At 40.5% G+C, this 14,524-nt stretch overlaps 1 protein-coding gene across 1 annotated transcript in view; it reads right to left on the bottom strand.

Moving 5' to 3' along the window:
* Positions 1-4,893: 4,893 nt before the first annotated feature.
* The window catches only part of rxfp1 (relaxin family peptide receptor 1), a 106,525-nt gene continuing 96,894 nt past the window's right edge, over positions 4,894-14,524 (bottom strand). Inside the window, exons 14-17 of the mRNA XM_014211903.2 lie at positions 11,773-12,002; positions 7,768-8,178; positions 6,112-6,330; positions 4,894-5,509 (exon numbers count right to left, since the gene is read on the bottom strand). Of these exons, the coding sequence (XP_014067378.2) occupies positions 5,205-5,509; positions 6,112-6,330; positions 7,768-8,178; positions 11,773-12,002 (1,165 nt within the window). The 3' untranslated portion in view covers positions 4,894-5,204. The remainder of the gene's footprint in view (positions 5,510-6,111; positions 6,331-7,767; positions 8,179-11,772; positions 12,003-14,524) is intronic.

Genomic DNA, 14,524 nt, shown 5'->3' on the forward strand with positions numbered 1-14,524 from the left:
AGTTTGAACCCCTGCTGTCTCTGTCTCCACACCCACCCCGCCTGGCCATCTAGATCTGTGAAAATTAGTGTATAAGCTAATGATCCATCATGTATGACATTTCTGGGAGTGTGTAAACTAAAATGTTGTATTACCATATACATGTTGTATGTTCTCTATAGTTATATACTTGAAAATGTATCAACTGACCAATTCGTGCACATTTGGGCAGACTTGATAATAAATATTGTCCTGTATTGCAATGCTTCACTGGATCAATCTGAAACTTTGTACACACTGATGCCATCTAGTGGCCAAAATCTAAGTTGCGCCTAAACTGCAATATTATCTTATGGCCTTTCTCTTGCATTTCAAAGATTTTTTTTTTTGTTCATTATCCTATATCAGATCTAATGTGTTATGTTGTCCTACATTAATTTCACATTTCCACAAACTTTAAAGTCTTTCCTTTCAAATGGTATCAAGAATATGCATATCTTTGCTTCAGGTCCTGAGCTACAGGCAGTTAGATTTGGGTATGTCATTTTAGGCGAAAATTGGGGAAAAAATGGTCAGATCCTTATTAAGACATGAAGGTCAGTCAATCCGGAAAATGCCAAGAACTTTCTTCAAGTGCAGTTGCAAAAACCATCAAGCGCTATGATGAAACTGGCTCTCATGAAGACCACCACAGGAAAAGAAGACCCAGAGTTACCTATGCTGCAGAGGATAAGTTCACAGTTACCAGTCTCAGAAATTGCAGCCCAAATAAATGCTTCAAAGTTCAAGTAACGGACACATCTCAACATCAAGGAGACAGCGTGAAATCAGGCCTTCATGGTTGAATTGCTGCAAAGAAACCACTACTAAAGGATACCAATAAGAATATGAGACTTGCTTGGGCCAAGAAACACGAGCAATGGACATTAGACCATTGTAAATCTGTCCTTTGGTCTGATGAGTCCAGATTTTAGATTTTTGGTTTCAAATGCTGTAACGGCTTTCGTCGGAAGGAGTGGACCAAAGCGCAGCGTGGTAAGTGTTCATGATTTTATTGTCAAAAAACACTCAAACAAAATAACATACGGGAAAAACGAAAGCGTACAGTTCTGTCAGGTACAGATAACAAAACAGAAAACAACTACCCACAAAACACAGGTGGGAAAATGCTGCCTAAGTATGATTCCCAATCAGAGACAACGATAGACAGCTGCCTCTGATTGGGAACCCTACTCGGCCAACACAAAGAAATAGATAACATAGAATGCCCACCCCACATCACACCATGACCTAACCAAAAGAGAAATAAAACGGCTCTCTAAGGTCAGGGCGTGACAAATGCCATGTCTTTGTGAGACGCAGAGTAGATGAATGGATGATCGCTGCATGTGTGGTTCCCAACATGAAGCATGGAGGATGAGTTGTGGAGGAGGAGTTGTGATGGTGCTTTGCTGGTGATACTGTCTGTTATTTATTTAGAATTCAAGACACTTAACCAACATGGCTACCACAGCATTCTGCAGCGATACGCCATCCAATCTGGTTTGCGCTTATTGGGACTATCATTTGTTTTTCAACAGAACAATGACCCAACACACCTCCAGGCTGTGTTTAGGCTATTTGACCAAGGAGAGTGATGGAGTGCTGCATCAGATGACCTGGCATTCACAATCACCTGACCTCAACCCAATTGAGATGGTTTGGGATTTGTTGGACCGCAGAGTGAAGGAAAAGCAGCCAACTAGTGCTCCGCATATGTGGGAACTCGTTCAGAACTGTTGGAAAAGCATTCCAGGTGAAGCTGGTTGAGAGAATGCCAAGAGTGTACAAAGCTGTCATCAAGGCAAAAGGTGGCTACTTTGAAGAATCTCAAATATAAAATATTTATTTGTTTAACACTTTCTTGCTTACTACATGATTCCATGTGTTATTTAGTTTTTATGACTTCACTATTATTCTACAATGTAGAAAATATTAAAAAAAATGTAAAAACCTTGAATGAGTATGTTTCCAAACTTTTGACTGGTACTATACTTGTGAAAATAGCACCAAAGAGTAACAAAAAAAAAGTTAGTTTTGCTATCATGTCATTTAGTTCATGAAAATACATCCTCAGCAAGAATCAAACAATATGTCTGCAAAAGAATAGCCACAAAATCAATACATCAGAAATATTTTAAGACCACTCAACTCTGGCATCAGTTGATTTTATTACATATAATTACTACAAATAAAATATCGAATGATAACACAAATATTGTAAAGTGTGGGAGAGACAGTGAAAATATTACGATAGCTCATCCTTCCTTACAAAGAATGAATGACACAATAGCACTGTTATCAGCAACTGTAAATTGAGACCTTTGAACATCCTGTCATTTCTTGCCTCCTGTGGTCATCAAAGATGGTCAGAAACCCAAGATCAACCGTCCTTGGAACAAGAGATATCTTTTGTGTTGCAATGGCAAATACAACTCACCTCTGCAGTCTGCATAGCCTGTACCTTAAAATGAGAAACATAAATTCTTCAGCAGTTCACTGCTCCTCTCATAGATGATTTCATCATTACAGTGCATTCGGAAAGTATTCAGACCCCTTGACTTTTCCCCAATTTTTTTTTACATTACAGCCTTATTCTAAAATGGATTAAATAGTTGGAAGGTGAACCTAGGGCTGTTGCGGTGACCGTATTACCGCCACACCGGCGGTCACGAGTCATGAAGGCAGTCAAATTCCACATGACCGTTTTAGTCACGGTCATTAGGCTTCTCCAAGCTCTGATGCTGCTGCTGGTCACTAGTAGCCTACCAAACTTGCTAACTGCCTAGTACTCCACATTCTATTGTCTCTCTAATCACTCTGACATCAATGCAAATGTATTCTAAAAAAATAGAATCAAACACTACATGAAAGCCCATGAGCTCATGTTGCGCAATATTTCTATAGGCTATGCAATTGTAGGAGAAAACCGAGTGATGGCCGCTAATTAAAAGAGGATCCCTTCAGCTTTCTATAGGCTTACTATATTTATTTGTCAACTTTCCTAATACTAAGCACATTGCTTATCTTTACAACAGGAGTATAGTCTACCTGGCTGGCATGAAAATTAACCACGGGGAAAAGTGTCCTCCATTCGCTATTTAAGTGCATAGATGACATGTATTCTTTCCCGCTGCCCGTTTTGATACAGATGCATGATGATGGTCCATTCTAAATCAAAGCAAATGTTTCACATATTATTTAGTATATGTAAAGACAATACTAAATCAAGTATAGTCTGATGGGTGACAATATTAGCCTATCACATGTGAATTATATGTGATGCCCAGCAAAAGAAACTGCCTTTTTTTGCGACTTTTTCTAATCATAGTCGCACACCTTATGTAGCCTAGCCGTTAGGCCTATATGTTTTGATAAGATTTGTATCCCAACTATAGTGGCCAAATAACTTCTTAAAATTAAGCACATTAATCCGATTACAAGCAGTGGGTGAGTTTCAAGTTTAGGGAAGAACATTTTCACCATAGAAATTCACCTTTTATAATAAAAGCATTACATGCATAATTGCATTTGCAGTCACTTTTGATAATGGTGTTTCCCGCTAGTGGAACATTCACGCTTATAGCTTACAATGTGTGTGCATTGCTGCGCTTATAATGTGAAGAAATCGCCTAATAGTTTATCAACATTTTGAGCTAAACGTTCTGATCTGTTGTGTCAGCCACATTGCATAAAAAAGGTTTTTTGATGCTAGTGGTTGTATTAATTTGGGATCTATCGCATCCCACAACTGTCCCAGACTGTTTGGAATATTTATTTCTCGCACAGAATGGATTAGGTCAACTTTTGTACTATGGGGGATAGTAGATTGACATATGCTAGTGCTTTTGCTGTTCGTTAGGCCTAGTCATCTTGTTGGCTGACAAAGTAAATGTGGACATCCAATATCTTCAATATGCGCCTTGGAATTGGATAAGTTGTTGCGTCCTCGATGTGTTTCTTACTTGTAGCCTGTGAGAAAGACCCGATCACGTGACGGAGAGCTGTGTACACGCAGGGAGAAGGGCATAAAACAGCACTCCGGGCCGCAAAGGGCATAGATTTTTTTTAGGGTGCATACGGCCACAAAGGGGATGCCGCTGTGAAATTCGAGGCATTATCAAGTGCTTGTCAAATTGTGAATGAGAGACCATTGGCTTGTGTACAGCCTGCGTAAAAACAAAGCAGAGCTCATGCCTTTCAAGTGACTTTCATCATGCGGCCTTACAATGTATTAAAAATCCAAACATATAGCCCAACGTTTGTAGAACAACTAAAGTTACATTAATAACTCTAAATGAAGCATATAGGAGTACTTATTTCTTTGTTAACCGCTCAACACAGAATAGCCGCATGTGCTCACTCCCTCAAATAATTTGGAGAAAATATTTATATTTTATTCAGTTGTATTCTTCATACTATAGTCTGCTAAATTAACTAGTGTAGCCCACAGCCATTTGGCATAGCCACATCAGGACAACTCAAAGTATGCTATTTTCTTCTGAAAAAGACTAGATTTTCTTCATATCATGTTTCTTTAGACCTGTCTAAAATAAATACATAAATAGATTTTTTGTGAAGTGTAGGCTATATTACATGGATTTATTACTCATTTTAAAATGGCTTGTAGGCTATGTGTGGAAGCCAGAGTGTGCAAAGCTGTCATCAAGACTACTTTGAAGAATCTAAAATATATTTTGATTTAACACTTTTTTTTTTAGACTACATGATTCCATATGTGTTATTTCATAGTTTTGATGTCTTCACTATTATTCCACAATGTAGGAAATTGTAAAAATAAAAACCCTTGAATGAGTAGGTGTCCAAACTTTTGACTGGTACTGTACATGACCAATCCCAGTCCAGAACAGAGAATGACAGTGATTGCTTTATTCTATAACAATACTGTTCACAGTCTGTAGGCTCCAGTACATCAGGAGCAATCTACTATACAGAAATGAATGTTTTTAGGAACAAGTATGTTAATAATCACATCAAACTGAAGGCATTCACAAAGCCAAAGTCTAAGCGTCAGCAGAGTAGAATTGCACATAGTCCAACGTGTACAATGAGATCCTTTGTCTGTACAAATCACAGTGCAAAATGTTAATCGACTCTACAACTGTCAACATGCTGTAAACGTACCATTCACATGAACCCACATGAATTGTTGAAACCGAAGGGCATTATACACCATTTGTTCTTTCCACGGGCAGTAGCTGAGACGTGCAGGATATTTTTGAGGGATTTGCCAGGTAGTCGCCAGGCAAAGTCAGGGTCTGGCTGTTTTCTTGGAGAGGCCACATCTCCTGCAATGTGAATGAGGGTTGGTGGGCTGTGTGGTTGCTCATCAGAGGTCTCCTCTGCCTGTAGTTGGCCCAGACCTGGAGGATGGTCTCTTTGAATGGCCGTGTGGTCAGGGTGTACAGGATGGGGTTGAGGGCGCTGTTGATGGGCAGAATGAAGATCACCACCCAGGAGCTGATGGTTCCTATTCGGGAAGAAGATTACATTATTGTCAATTTACTACATGAGCAACGCAAATGTGTTTTTTGTAATACCATTCTCCCTGTAGACAATATGCATAACATACAGGCAGGGATGGAAATTAAGCTAGAACTAGCCCATCAGGCCAGTGAAATGGTGTCTTTTCAGATATTACATGGCAACAAATGTGTACCCTAATGTTACTCAGGCTAGTTGAAATCATTTTCTACTAGCCCTCAAAAGTTCCATTACTGTATACAGTACATACATAGGAAGTAGGGGTGAGGTGGGTTGGTGGGCTGAAAGAGAAGATGATGGATGTTCTGTGATGCTGGTCCATTTGTAAACATGCAAACACCCATCCGCCTGGAAGTTTGCTATTCAATTTACAACCAGAAAATAGGATTGATTATGGAACTAATCTGAATGATGCAAATATAATATCTGTAAAAGAGACTAATTGAAATTATTATATGTTGATGTAAGATGGCACTGCATAGTAGCTTACATAAGTTTAATAGGCAACAAATTGAGCCTGTCTAGTTTTCCCAAAAAATGTATGAAATTATAAAAATTGTCAGATTGTGACAGTACTGAAACTCCTACCTGGAATTTCCACCTGCAACAGTGATAGAATCTTGAGGACAAATATGGGTATCCAGCAAAGAGAGTCGGTGATGACGATGGAAAAGAACCTCTTGGCTATGGTCACCTCCTTTTTGATGTGGTTACTATATTTTGTTGTCTGTGTCCCTGTCCTCTGGATGTTGTAGAACATACTCCCGTAGGACAGTACGATTATAAGGAACGCAACCAGGTTCAGGCCTGTTGAGGAAAATAAATGAATCAGCTCCATGGAATTTATTCAATTGTAGATAATGGTAGGTCCATTATCATACAAAGTAAAACATGAAATTGCTTTTACAACACAATTAAAATAATTACTGCAGTTTTACACACATGGAATAAAAGCCAGTGTGGCATCTTTAATGAGACCAAAGCGATGCGTCTGTTTTAGGGGCCTAACGTGGTACTTCCTTTGTAACAGATAACAAGATAGATAATTGAAACATTTTCGATAATGGAAAATTGTCTTCTCCACCAACCCCTTATTGAAAGGCTGATAGTGGAACACTACCACCTACAGTGTAGTAACCCTGAAGCAAATTGCTCAATGGTACAATGGAAGTATACACTGAATGTACAAACATTAGGAACACCTGCTCCTTCATGACAGACTGATCAAGTGAATCCAGGTGAAAGCTATGCTCCCTTATTTATGTCACCTGTTAAATCCACTTCAATCCGTGTAGAAGAAGGGGAAGAGACAGGTTAAAGAAAGATTTTTAAGCCTTGAGACAATTGAGACATGGATTGTGTATGTGTGCCATTTAGAGGTTGAACGGGCAAGACAAAAGAGCCTTTGAACGGGGTATAGTACATTTACATTTTAGTCATTTAGCAGACGCTAGTACATTTCATACATTTTTTCTCTGTACTGGTCCCCCGTGGGAATCGAACACACAACCCTGGCGTTGCAAACACCATGCTCTACCAACTGAGCCACACGAGCCACACGAGAGTAGTAGCAGAGGAGGCTGATGGGAGGAGCTATAGGAGGACAGGCTCATTGTAAAGGCTGGAATGGAATTAATGGAACGGTATCAAACGTATGGAAACCATGTTTGACTCAGTTCCATTGATTTCATTCCAGCCATTAGAATGAGCCAGTCCTCTATAGCTCCTCCCACCAGCTTCCTCGGGGTAGTAGGTGCCAGGCGCATGGGTTTGAGTGTGTGAAGAACTACAAAGCTGCTGAGTTTTTCACGCTCAACAGTTTCCTGTGTGTTTCAAGAATTGTCTACCACCCAAAGGACATCCAGCCAACTTGACACAACTGTGGGACGCATTGGAGTCAACATGGGCCACCATCCCTGTGAAATGCTTTTGACACCTTGTAGTCCATGCTCTGACAAATTGAGGCTGTTCTGAGGGCAAAAGGCAGTGCAACTCAATATTAGGAAGGTGTTCCTAATGTTTTGTACACTCAGTTTATACGGTAGTTCAGATTCTGACAACAGCTTTCTTGTTGTCAGTTCAGTTGCAAGGCTTTGGAGTTGAACCAGGCAGCAACCCTCCGGCTACTGGCATAAAATGTAGGCTACATCTAATAAAAGCAGCAGAGAGCCATTGGAACAATTGTCATTTCAGAATGACATTGGAAATAGACTCATTTGACCTTGAATTAGATAAGACACCCACCCAGGAAGATGACGATGGAGTACACCTGCGCCCCCGTTGTCTCAGGCTGCTCTGAGTGTAACGGAAAACACACTCCATTGGTACCATAGAAGTTCCTGAACAATCCTTTGAATACCAGGGGAAGGAAGGCGATGATGAAGCCAATAAACCAGATGCTCAGAAGGATCGAGACAGTGCGCCGGCAGCCAGGGGTTAAATACCGGAAGGGGTAGACGATACAGATGTACTTCTCCAGGGTGAGGTAGGTGAGAAGGAGGACAGAGACCTCGGTGGAGAGCATGGCGAGGGAGCCGATCACCTGACACTGGACGCTGTCCATCCAGGCCTGGGCGTGGCGGTTGTACTCACCGCGGAACTTGAGGTCGTAGGCACCAATCATGAAGAGGTAAACGCCCATCAGTCCGTCGGCACCTGGGTGGTGGAAGTGAGTTGCTAGAGTAATTACTATTACCAAATTGAACTCAGTATATGCATTAATACTATCTGCTCAACTATTTACAATGAAACGTCATACATCGGTTAACGTTCATTTCTCTTCAATCTAACTCCTTGGTTACTATGGACTTACTCCATAGTCAATTAATTCTACATTCATTTGAGAGTCATAAAGTGCAGAAAAGAGAAACTGTAGACTTGGAGCAATGCAAACTTCAGTAATGTAATGGGCCAAGCTTTTAGTTTCAGTAGTAGGCCTTCAGAGCATCTACAAGTGGAATAAGTACAGCTCAACTTCGACACTTCTGAGGTGTAAATTTGAAGGACAAATTGATTTCAGAGTGAACAATCCATTCAGGGTTAATTGTCATGTACAAACTTTGTAATATAACCAGTGCTTAATTTGAGCCGCATCCTGCCAGGACAGGATCTGGCACCTCTCCATTTTGAACTGTTTTGTTCTGGAACCTATTTGACCAGATCCGGTACCTCTCGTGCCTTGAACAATTATTTTCACCTTTTGCAATGTAAAAATTCTAACAAAACCATCAAAGTTCATTCGAGTTGCCTCTTCATTAATTATCCTGCCCCACAAAAAAAAACAATGTGAAAAAGTTGATTTTCAGCCCAGGTCTAATATTCTAAGAGTTGATTCGGTTTGGGCTGGCCCAGGTTTGCGCAACATTGTAACCTACGTTTGAGACCAACGCGTGGCCATGGCTGTGTGAGAAGCGCGCCAGTATCTCTTACATAACTAGAATGAGATTCACTTCATATGATCTATCTGCTCTGATAGACATGAACCTGCAACTCATCTCTCCAGCGTTGCACTATATAATTTATTTCCTTATAGAATCGCGCAAAGGATTCTGAAGGAACTGCAGCACCACTGATGGATTTAAATACATTTGCGAAAGTTCTGCTGTCTGTTCAGAAATAAATTAAATCATTCAGAATTGACTACTTCACCATGAGAATGCCTATAATTTAGCCACAGAGGATCAATAGCTTCTTTTTTTAAAATAGCTCAGCTGTGGATTGTAGCCAAATGACAATGAATAGCCTACAGTCGAGAATGCGTGGCATATGTCAGTGAAAAAACAAAATTGGAAAACACAGGTTGGATAGCAAATGGCTCCTGTTGTAGGCTACCAAAATATTTAATCAACTTCGAAATATTGTTTTACTAAAAACAAGAGAGAGAGAGAGGCTTTTGGCACAAGCGCATCAGCCATCACCAGCGAGTGAGCTGCACATTATTGGGTTTTTTAGGACCATAATTTCCTCCTCATATTGTAGCCTACAATATTTGTCTCCACACACCTAGGCCTGGGCTATTGATGGATTCAAGACAATGTCGTTTTTATTGATCTCATATTCTCAGTTTGTCAGTGTCAAAGTAACCTGCCCATTTCGATCATTTGTGCGGTATTAAAAAAGGTTTTGCCAAAGTCTCCAGTTATGTAAAATGATGTGGAATTGCATGAATGGTGTTTATAAAAGGCCCAATTTTTCCTGGACCCTAGGATACTAAAAATATTCCCCTTGTGTGTAACTTCTGTAAGTGCCTCTACTCTTCTACTGCTCTATGCCACTTTTTTGTCATGCGTTCCTGTTACCTCCCTCTCACGCTCACTTTTTGTATCCCAAGTTACAAATTATGCACTGAATATAACTGATGTTATGAGCAGCAATGACAAACTTTTCTGGTAATATATTAACTTTATCTTAAACCTCCATATTTGCAAGTAAGCTTTAGCCAAACTTTGAAGTCTGTTTGACTCCGCTGAGATGTCCCCTTTTTCAGTAAGCCATCAATCAACTTAGAGATGATATATTTGCACAAGGAAATCAAACAGAAATGTCACGTAAATTGAATACATATGACATTTTGGTAGAACACATTCATCTGGCTGGTGTTTGACTGCAGTCATGGTGATGCCAAAACAGACAACATATTTACCGCTCACATGTCCTCTGTATGGCACTAGGCTCTCTGTCTCTCACATGACTCAGTGACTCATTCTATAACATAGCTCTAGACCGTGTCATTGTACTTCCTTTGATGTAGAAAGGTACCAAATGTGCAAATCAAAAAAGCATTTTTCATCTGACACATGCCAACATTACATTGTAAAGGATGGTGGGGGGTATGCCAAACACATTCTGATCTTCACAAGATAAGTCCTAAACACATCAAGAGCTTGGGACTATAGGGTTCTATCTGCATTTTTCCCACAGTTTAATTATTGACAGCCTTGTTCTGTTCAATGTTCTCTACCTATATAGTACTCTTAATACTCCAATTAATGTTGTTAAGTTCAAAAGAGTACAAGATAAAAATTGCTGACATCATTCAAACCAATGAGAGTTCGGAACTTTAAAGCCAATTCATCTTTTTGCAGATAGATCCTTATAGTCCCAAGCTCTCGATATACTGTATACCTAAAGGCTTTTTTTGGGGGGGGGCAGGGGTGGGGGCTTGGGGGGTAGATCAGCTTTAATATTACCTCAAGCCTTGCATACTGTATATCAAAGCTTAGTTAAATTGAACAGAAAGGTGTGTCTTACATTGCAGGGTACAGATACAGGGAAAATTCGAGAAATATCGCTATCCTGCTGACTTCCAAGGAAGTAAGCCATTAACATGTCTATCTCATTCCCTGCATCACCGTATCTGTGACATAGCTAGTTTAATAGAGCAGTAAGGTGGGCCTGGCTTGTAGCAAAGGCACACAGACATGTTATGTAGCCAGATAATGTAGCTCTCTCTTCGACTCCCACGGTAGTAAGAAATAAATATACTATGTATCAATGGTTTAGTGGTGGCCACTGTGAATGTCGACAGTTCATAAGCTAAGCCTGCACATCAAAGCTAAAGACCCCAATTCATTTGTTTGCTGATAGAAGAAACCTGCAGTGAGGGTTCACTAAGAATGTTCACTCTGAGGTGTTCACCACTTCTTAATCAACACACCCAGAACATTGCCCCTCTCACAGACATCGTCACTGGATATTGACACAAATCCTCACCTTCCCTTACAATAATGTGTTGAAGCTTCAGTGTGGTTTTTCTTTATTTGAAATCAATAAGGGCTGTCCCCGATGAAAAAAATGATTGGTTGACCGAAAGTTGTCGATTCTTTCAACCAATCCTTCAAGACTGTTGGAAAAGCATTTCTCATGAAGCTGGTTGAGAGAATGTCAAAAGTGTGCAAAGCTGTTGTTAAGGCAATGGGTGGCTACCTTGAAAAATCTCAAATATATTTTGATTTGTTAACACTTTTTTGGTTACTACATGATTCCATATGTGTTATTTCTTAGTTTTGAGGTCTTCACTATTATTCTACAATGTATAAAATAATCAAAAATAAAGAAAAAACCTGGAACGAGTAAGTGAGTCCAATCTTTTGACTGGTACTATATTTGTTTATTTATTTATTTGCTACTGCTTGACAAAAAAACATTTGGTCGACCAACAGCCTTTCGACCAAACAGTCAACCAGTCAAATAATTGGGGCAAGCCCTAATTGGGACCTGAGTTGAATTGATATGAAAGGTGTCTCTTACAACATAGGGAGATGATACACATGGCATGGAGCTTGTTCTCAGATCGGATGTAGGAGCGCATGCAGATGACGAAGATGTTGCCGAAGCACGTGGTGGCCGACACCACCCAGACGAAAACCCTCAGGACGATGTTGGCCAGGAGGTCCTCGAAGGATGAGATGCCGTCCGTGTTGGGCTTGCAGCTGCGCACGTGAGGGGCGTAGCCGCAGTACTGGAACTTCTTAAAGTAACTAAACACAAAGAGGAGGGAAATCAATTACCAGGATGAAAGCAGGAGACTCCAGATACCATCCCTAGCCTCTAGGCCAGTGGTCACCAACCTTTTCTGAGTCAAGTTCACTTTGAGTCAAAATGCAAGCCGAGATCTACTGTTAAGAAAACGTAAGCCTATGCAACATTAACCAGTTCAAAACAGTTCTCTAACAATGAGGTTTGTCCAGTAGGTTATAGGCCCAATACATTAGCACTGCATATTGGCTAAGCTTGAATTGCCCTGCCAATGTTGTTCTCAGACCATTTTGAAATTATATTTCAAAATTGTAAATATCCTATTTGATCACACAGGTAATTTATCATTTGTTGTACTACTTGTGAGGCACAGCTGAATGAGCGTAATCATTTGCTTTTTTTTACTGGACTGATGGCCTGCATCTGATGGTCAATCTGAGGGGATGGAGCAGCAGTGAGGCTCCTGCTCACCCAACTCACCGTCCCTGCACTGTGAAAAGGGGACACAGTCTTCCAGCTGACGGTGAATCTTAAGTCGCAGTGCATTATTTTTGCCTCATACATCAATTCATGGTGTTACTCCTATGACCAGAAAAAGTGAAATATTCCTCTATTAAAAAAGACACAAGTCTCAAATAATAATGTAAGTTTATCGAAATAGTTTGCTAAAGGCTACTCATTCATTACAGCTGCAGTGCTGGTAACACACATTTTATGGCTTATAAAACTGTTGACAGTTCTGAATAACAACTTAAACATGAACTTACTCATATAAACAGCAGCTCTTTGCTGTATTCATTGAGTCTCTCTAGTCATGTTTAAAAAATAAAAAAAGGAAATCTCACATTATCAACTGCTGTGCGTTTGAGGCTTCTTTTTACAGACTGGCGCAAGGAAACTGTGCAGACACTGTGATCTGAACTATCTTATTGGTTAGCGGTAGGTCTATAGACAATGTTCTCTCAAATTTGGGGGCACTGAGCAAAATGTAGGTCTTGTGAGTGGAAATTTTGTGCAACTTCCGGTGTGCGTTTACAGTGAACACTGAGGCTGTGCCCTTACAGTTTTAGACAGTAGCCAATTATTATCTTTTTATTTAACTAGGCAAATCAGTTAAGAACAAATTCTTATTTACAATGACGGCCTACACCGGCCAAACCCGGACGACACTGGGCCAATTGTGCACCGCCCTATGGGACTCCCAATTACGGCCAGTTGTGATACAGCCTATATTCAAACCAGCGTGTCTAATGACGCCTCAAGCACTGAGATGCAGTGCCTTAGACCACTGCGCCACTCGGGAAGCTATTTGAGCATAATGTAAGCCTACCACCAAAACCAATGGAGCAAATCCCATAACATTTTCACATGGGAATAGCTTTTGATTTCTATGGCCTACAGTAGCCTACTGTATATGTGGTGTTCAATGCAGGCCTACATTGCTTGAGACTTTTAACGTTTCTACATTATGAAGGGGTTGACATGAATTAATGATTTTCTGTAAAATCATGGGTCAAATAGGTGACTGTAAATTGTATTGTATGATGCAAGAAACCACTTTACAAAATAAAATAAATTATTATTGCCATACAGAGAATTAGACAATGTAGGCTACCCCTTTCCTATTGGCTTAGTTACATATTCAAGCCTGTCTCAAAATCCAACACTGCCTCTTTAATTAATAAGACATAGGCTAAGCTTTTTACTGGACTGGTTTTTCAAAGACAGCTTGAAAATGGCGCCGGAGAGGATGGATGACGTTTTACATCCTCCTAACCAACTGTGCTATTTTGTAAAAAAAATTTGCGTTGTTTGTAACTTATTTTTTAACTTCTTTTGTACACAATGTTGCTGCTACCGTCTCTTATGACCGAAAATAACTCTGGACATCAGAACAGCGATTACTAACCTCGAACTGGTAGAAGCTTTTTCAACTTCTCCCTGAACGAGTCTGTTATAGCTACATGTTTCAAGCAGACCACCATAGTCCCTGTGCCCAAGGAAGCGAAGGTAACCTGCCTAAATGATTACCACCCTGTAGCACTCACGTTGATAGCCATGAAAGGCTGGTCATGGCTCACATCAACAGTATCCTCCCGGATACCCTAGACCCACTCCAATTCGCATACCATCCCAACAGATCCACAGATGACGCAATCTCAATCGCACTCCACACTGCCCTTTCACACCTGGACAAAAGGAACACCTATGTGAGAAAGCTTTTCATTGACTACAACTCAGCATTCAACACCATAGTGCCATTTCTAAACTAAGGACCCTGGGACTAAACACCTCCCTCTGCAACTGGATCTTGGACTTCCTGATGGGCCGCCCCCAGGTGGTAAGGGTAGGCAACAACACGTCTGTTCACCCACGACTGCGTGGCTAAACACAACTCCAACATCATTAAGTTTGCTGACGACACAACAGTGGTAGGCCTGATCACCGACAATGATGTGACAGCCTATAGGGAGGAGATCAGAGACCTGGCAGTGTGGTGCCAGGACAACAACCTCTCCCTCAA

Source organism: Salmo salar, chromosome ssa09 (genome assembly GCF_905237065.1).
Source record: "Salmo salar chromosome ssa09, Ssal_v3.1, whole genome shotgun sequence".
NCBI lineage: Eukaryota > Metazoa > Chordata > Actinopteri > Salmoniformes > Salmonidae > Salmo > Salmo salar.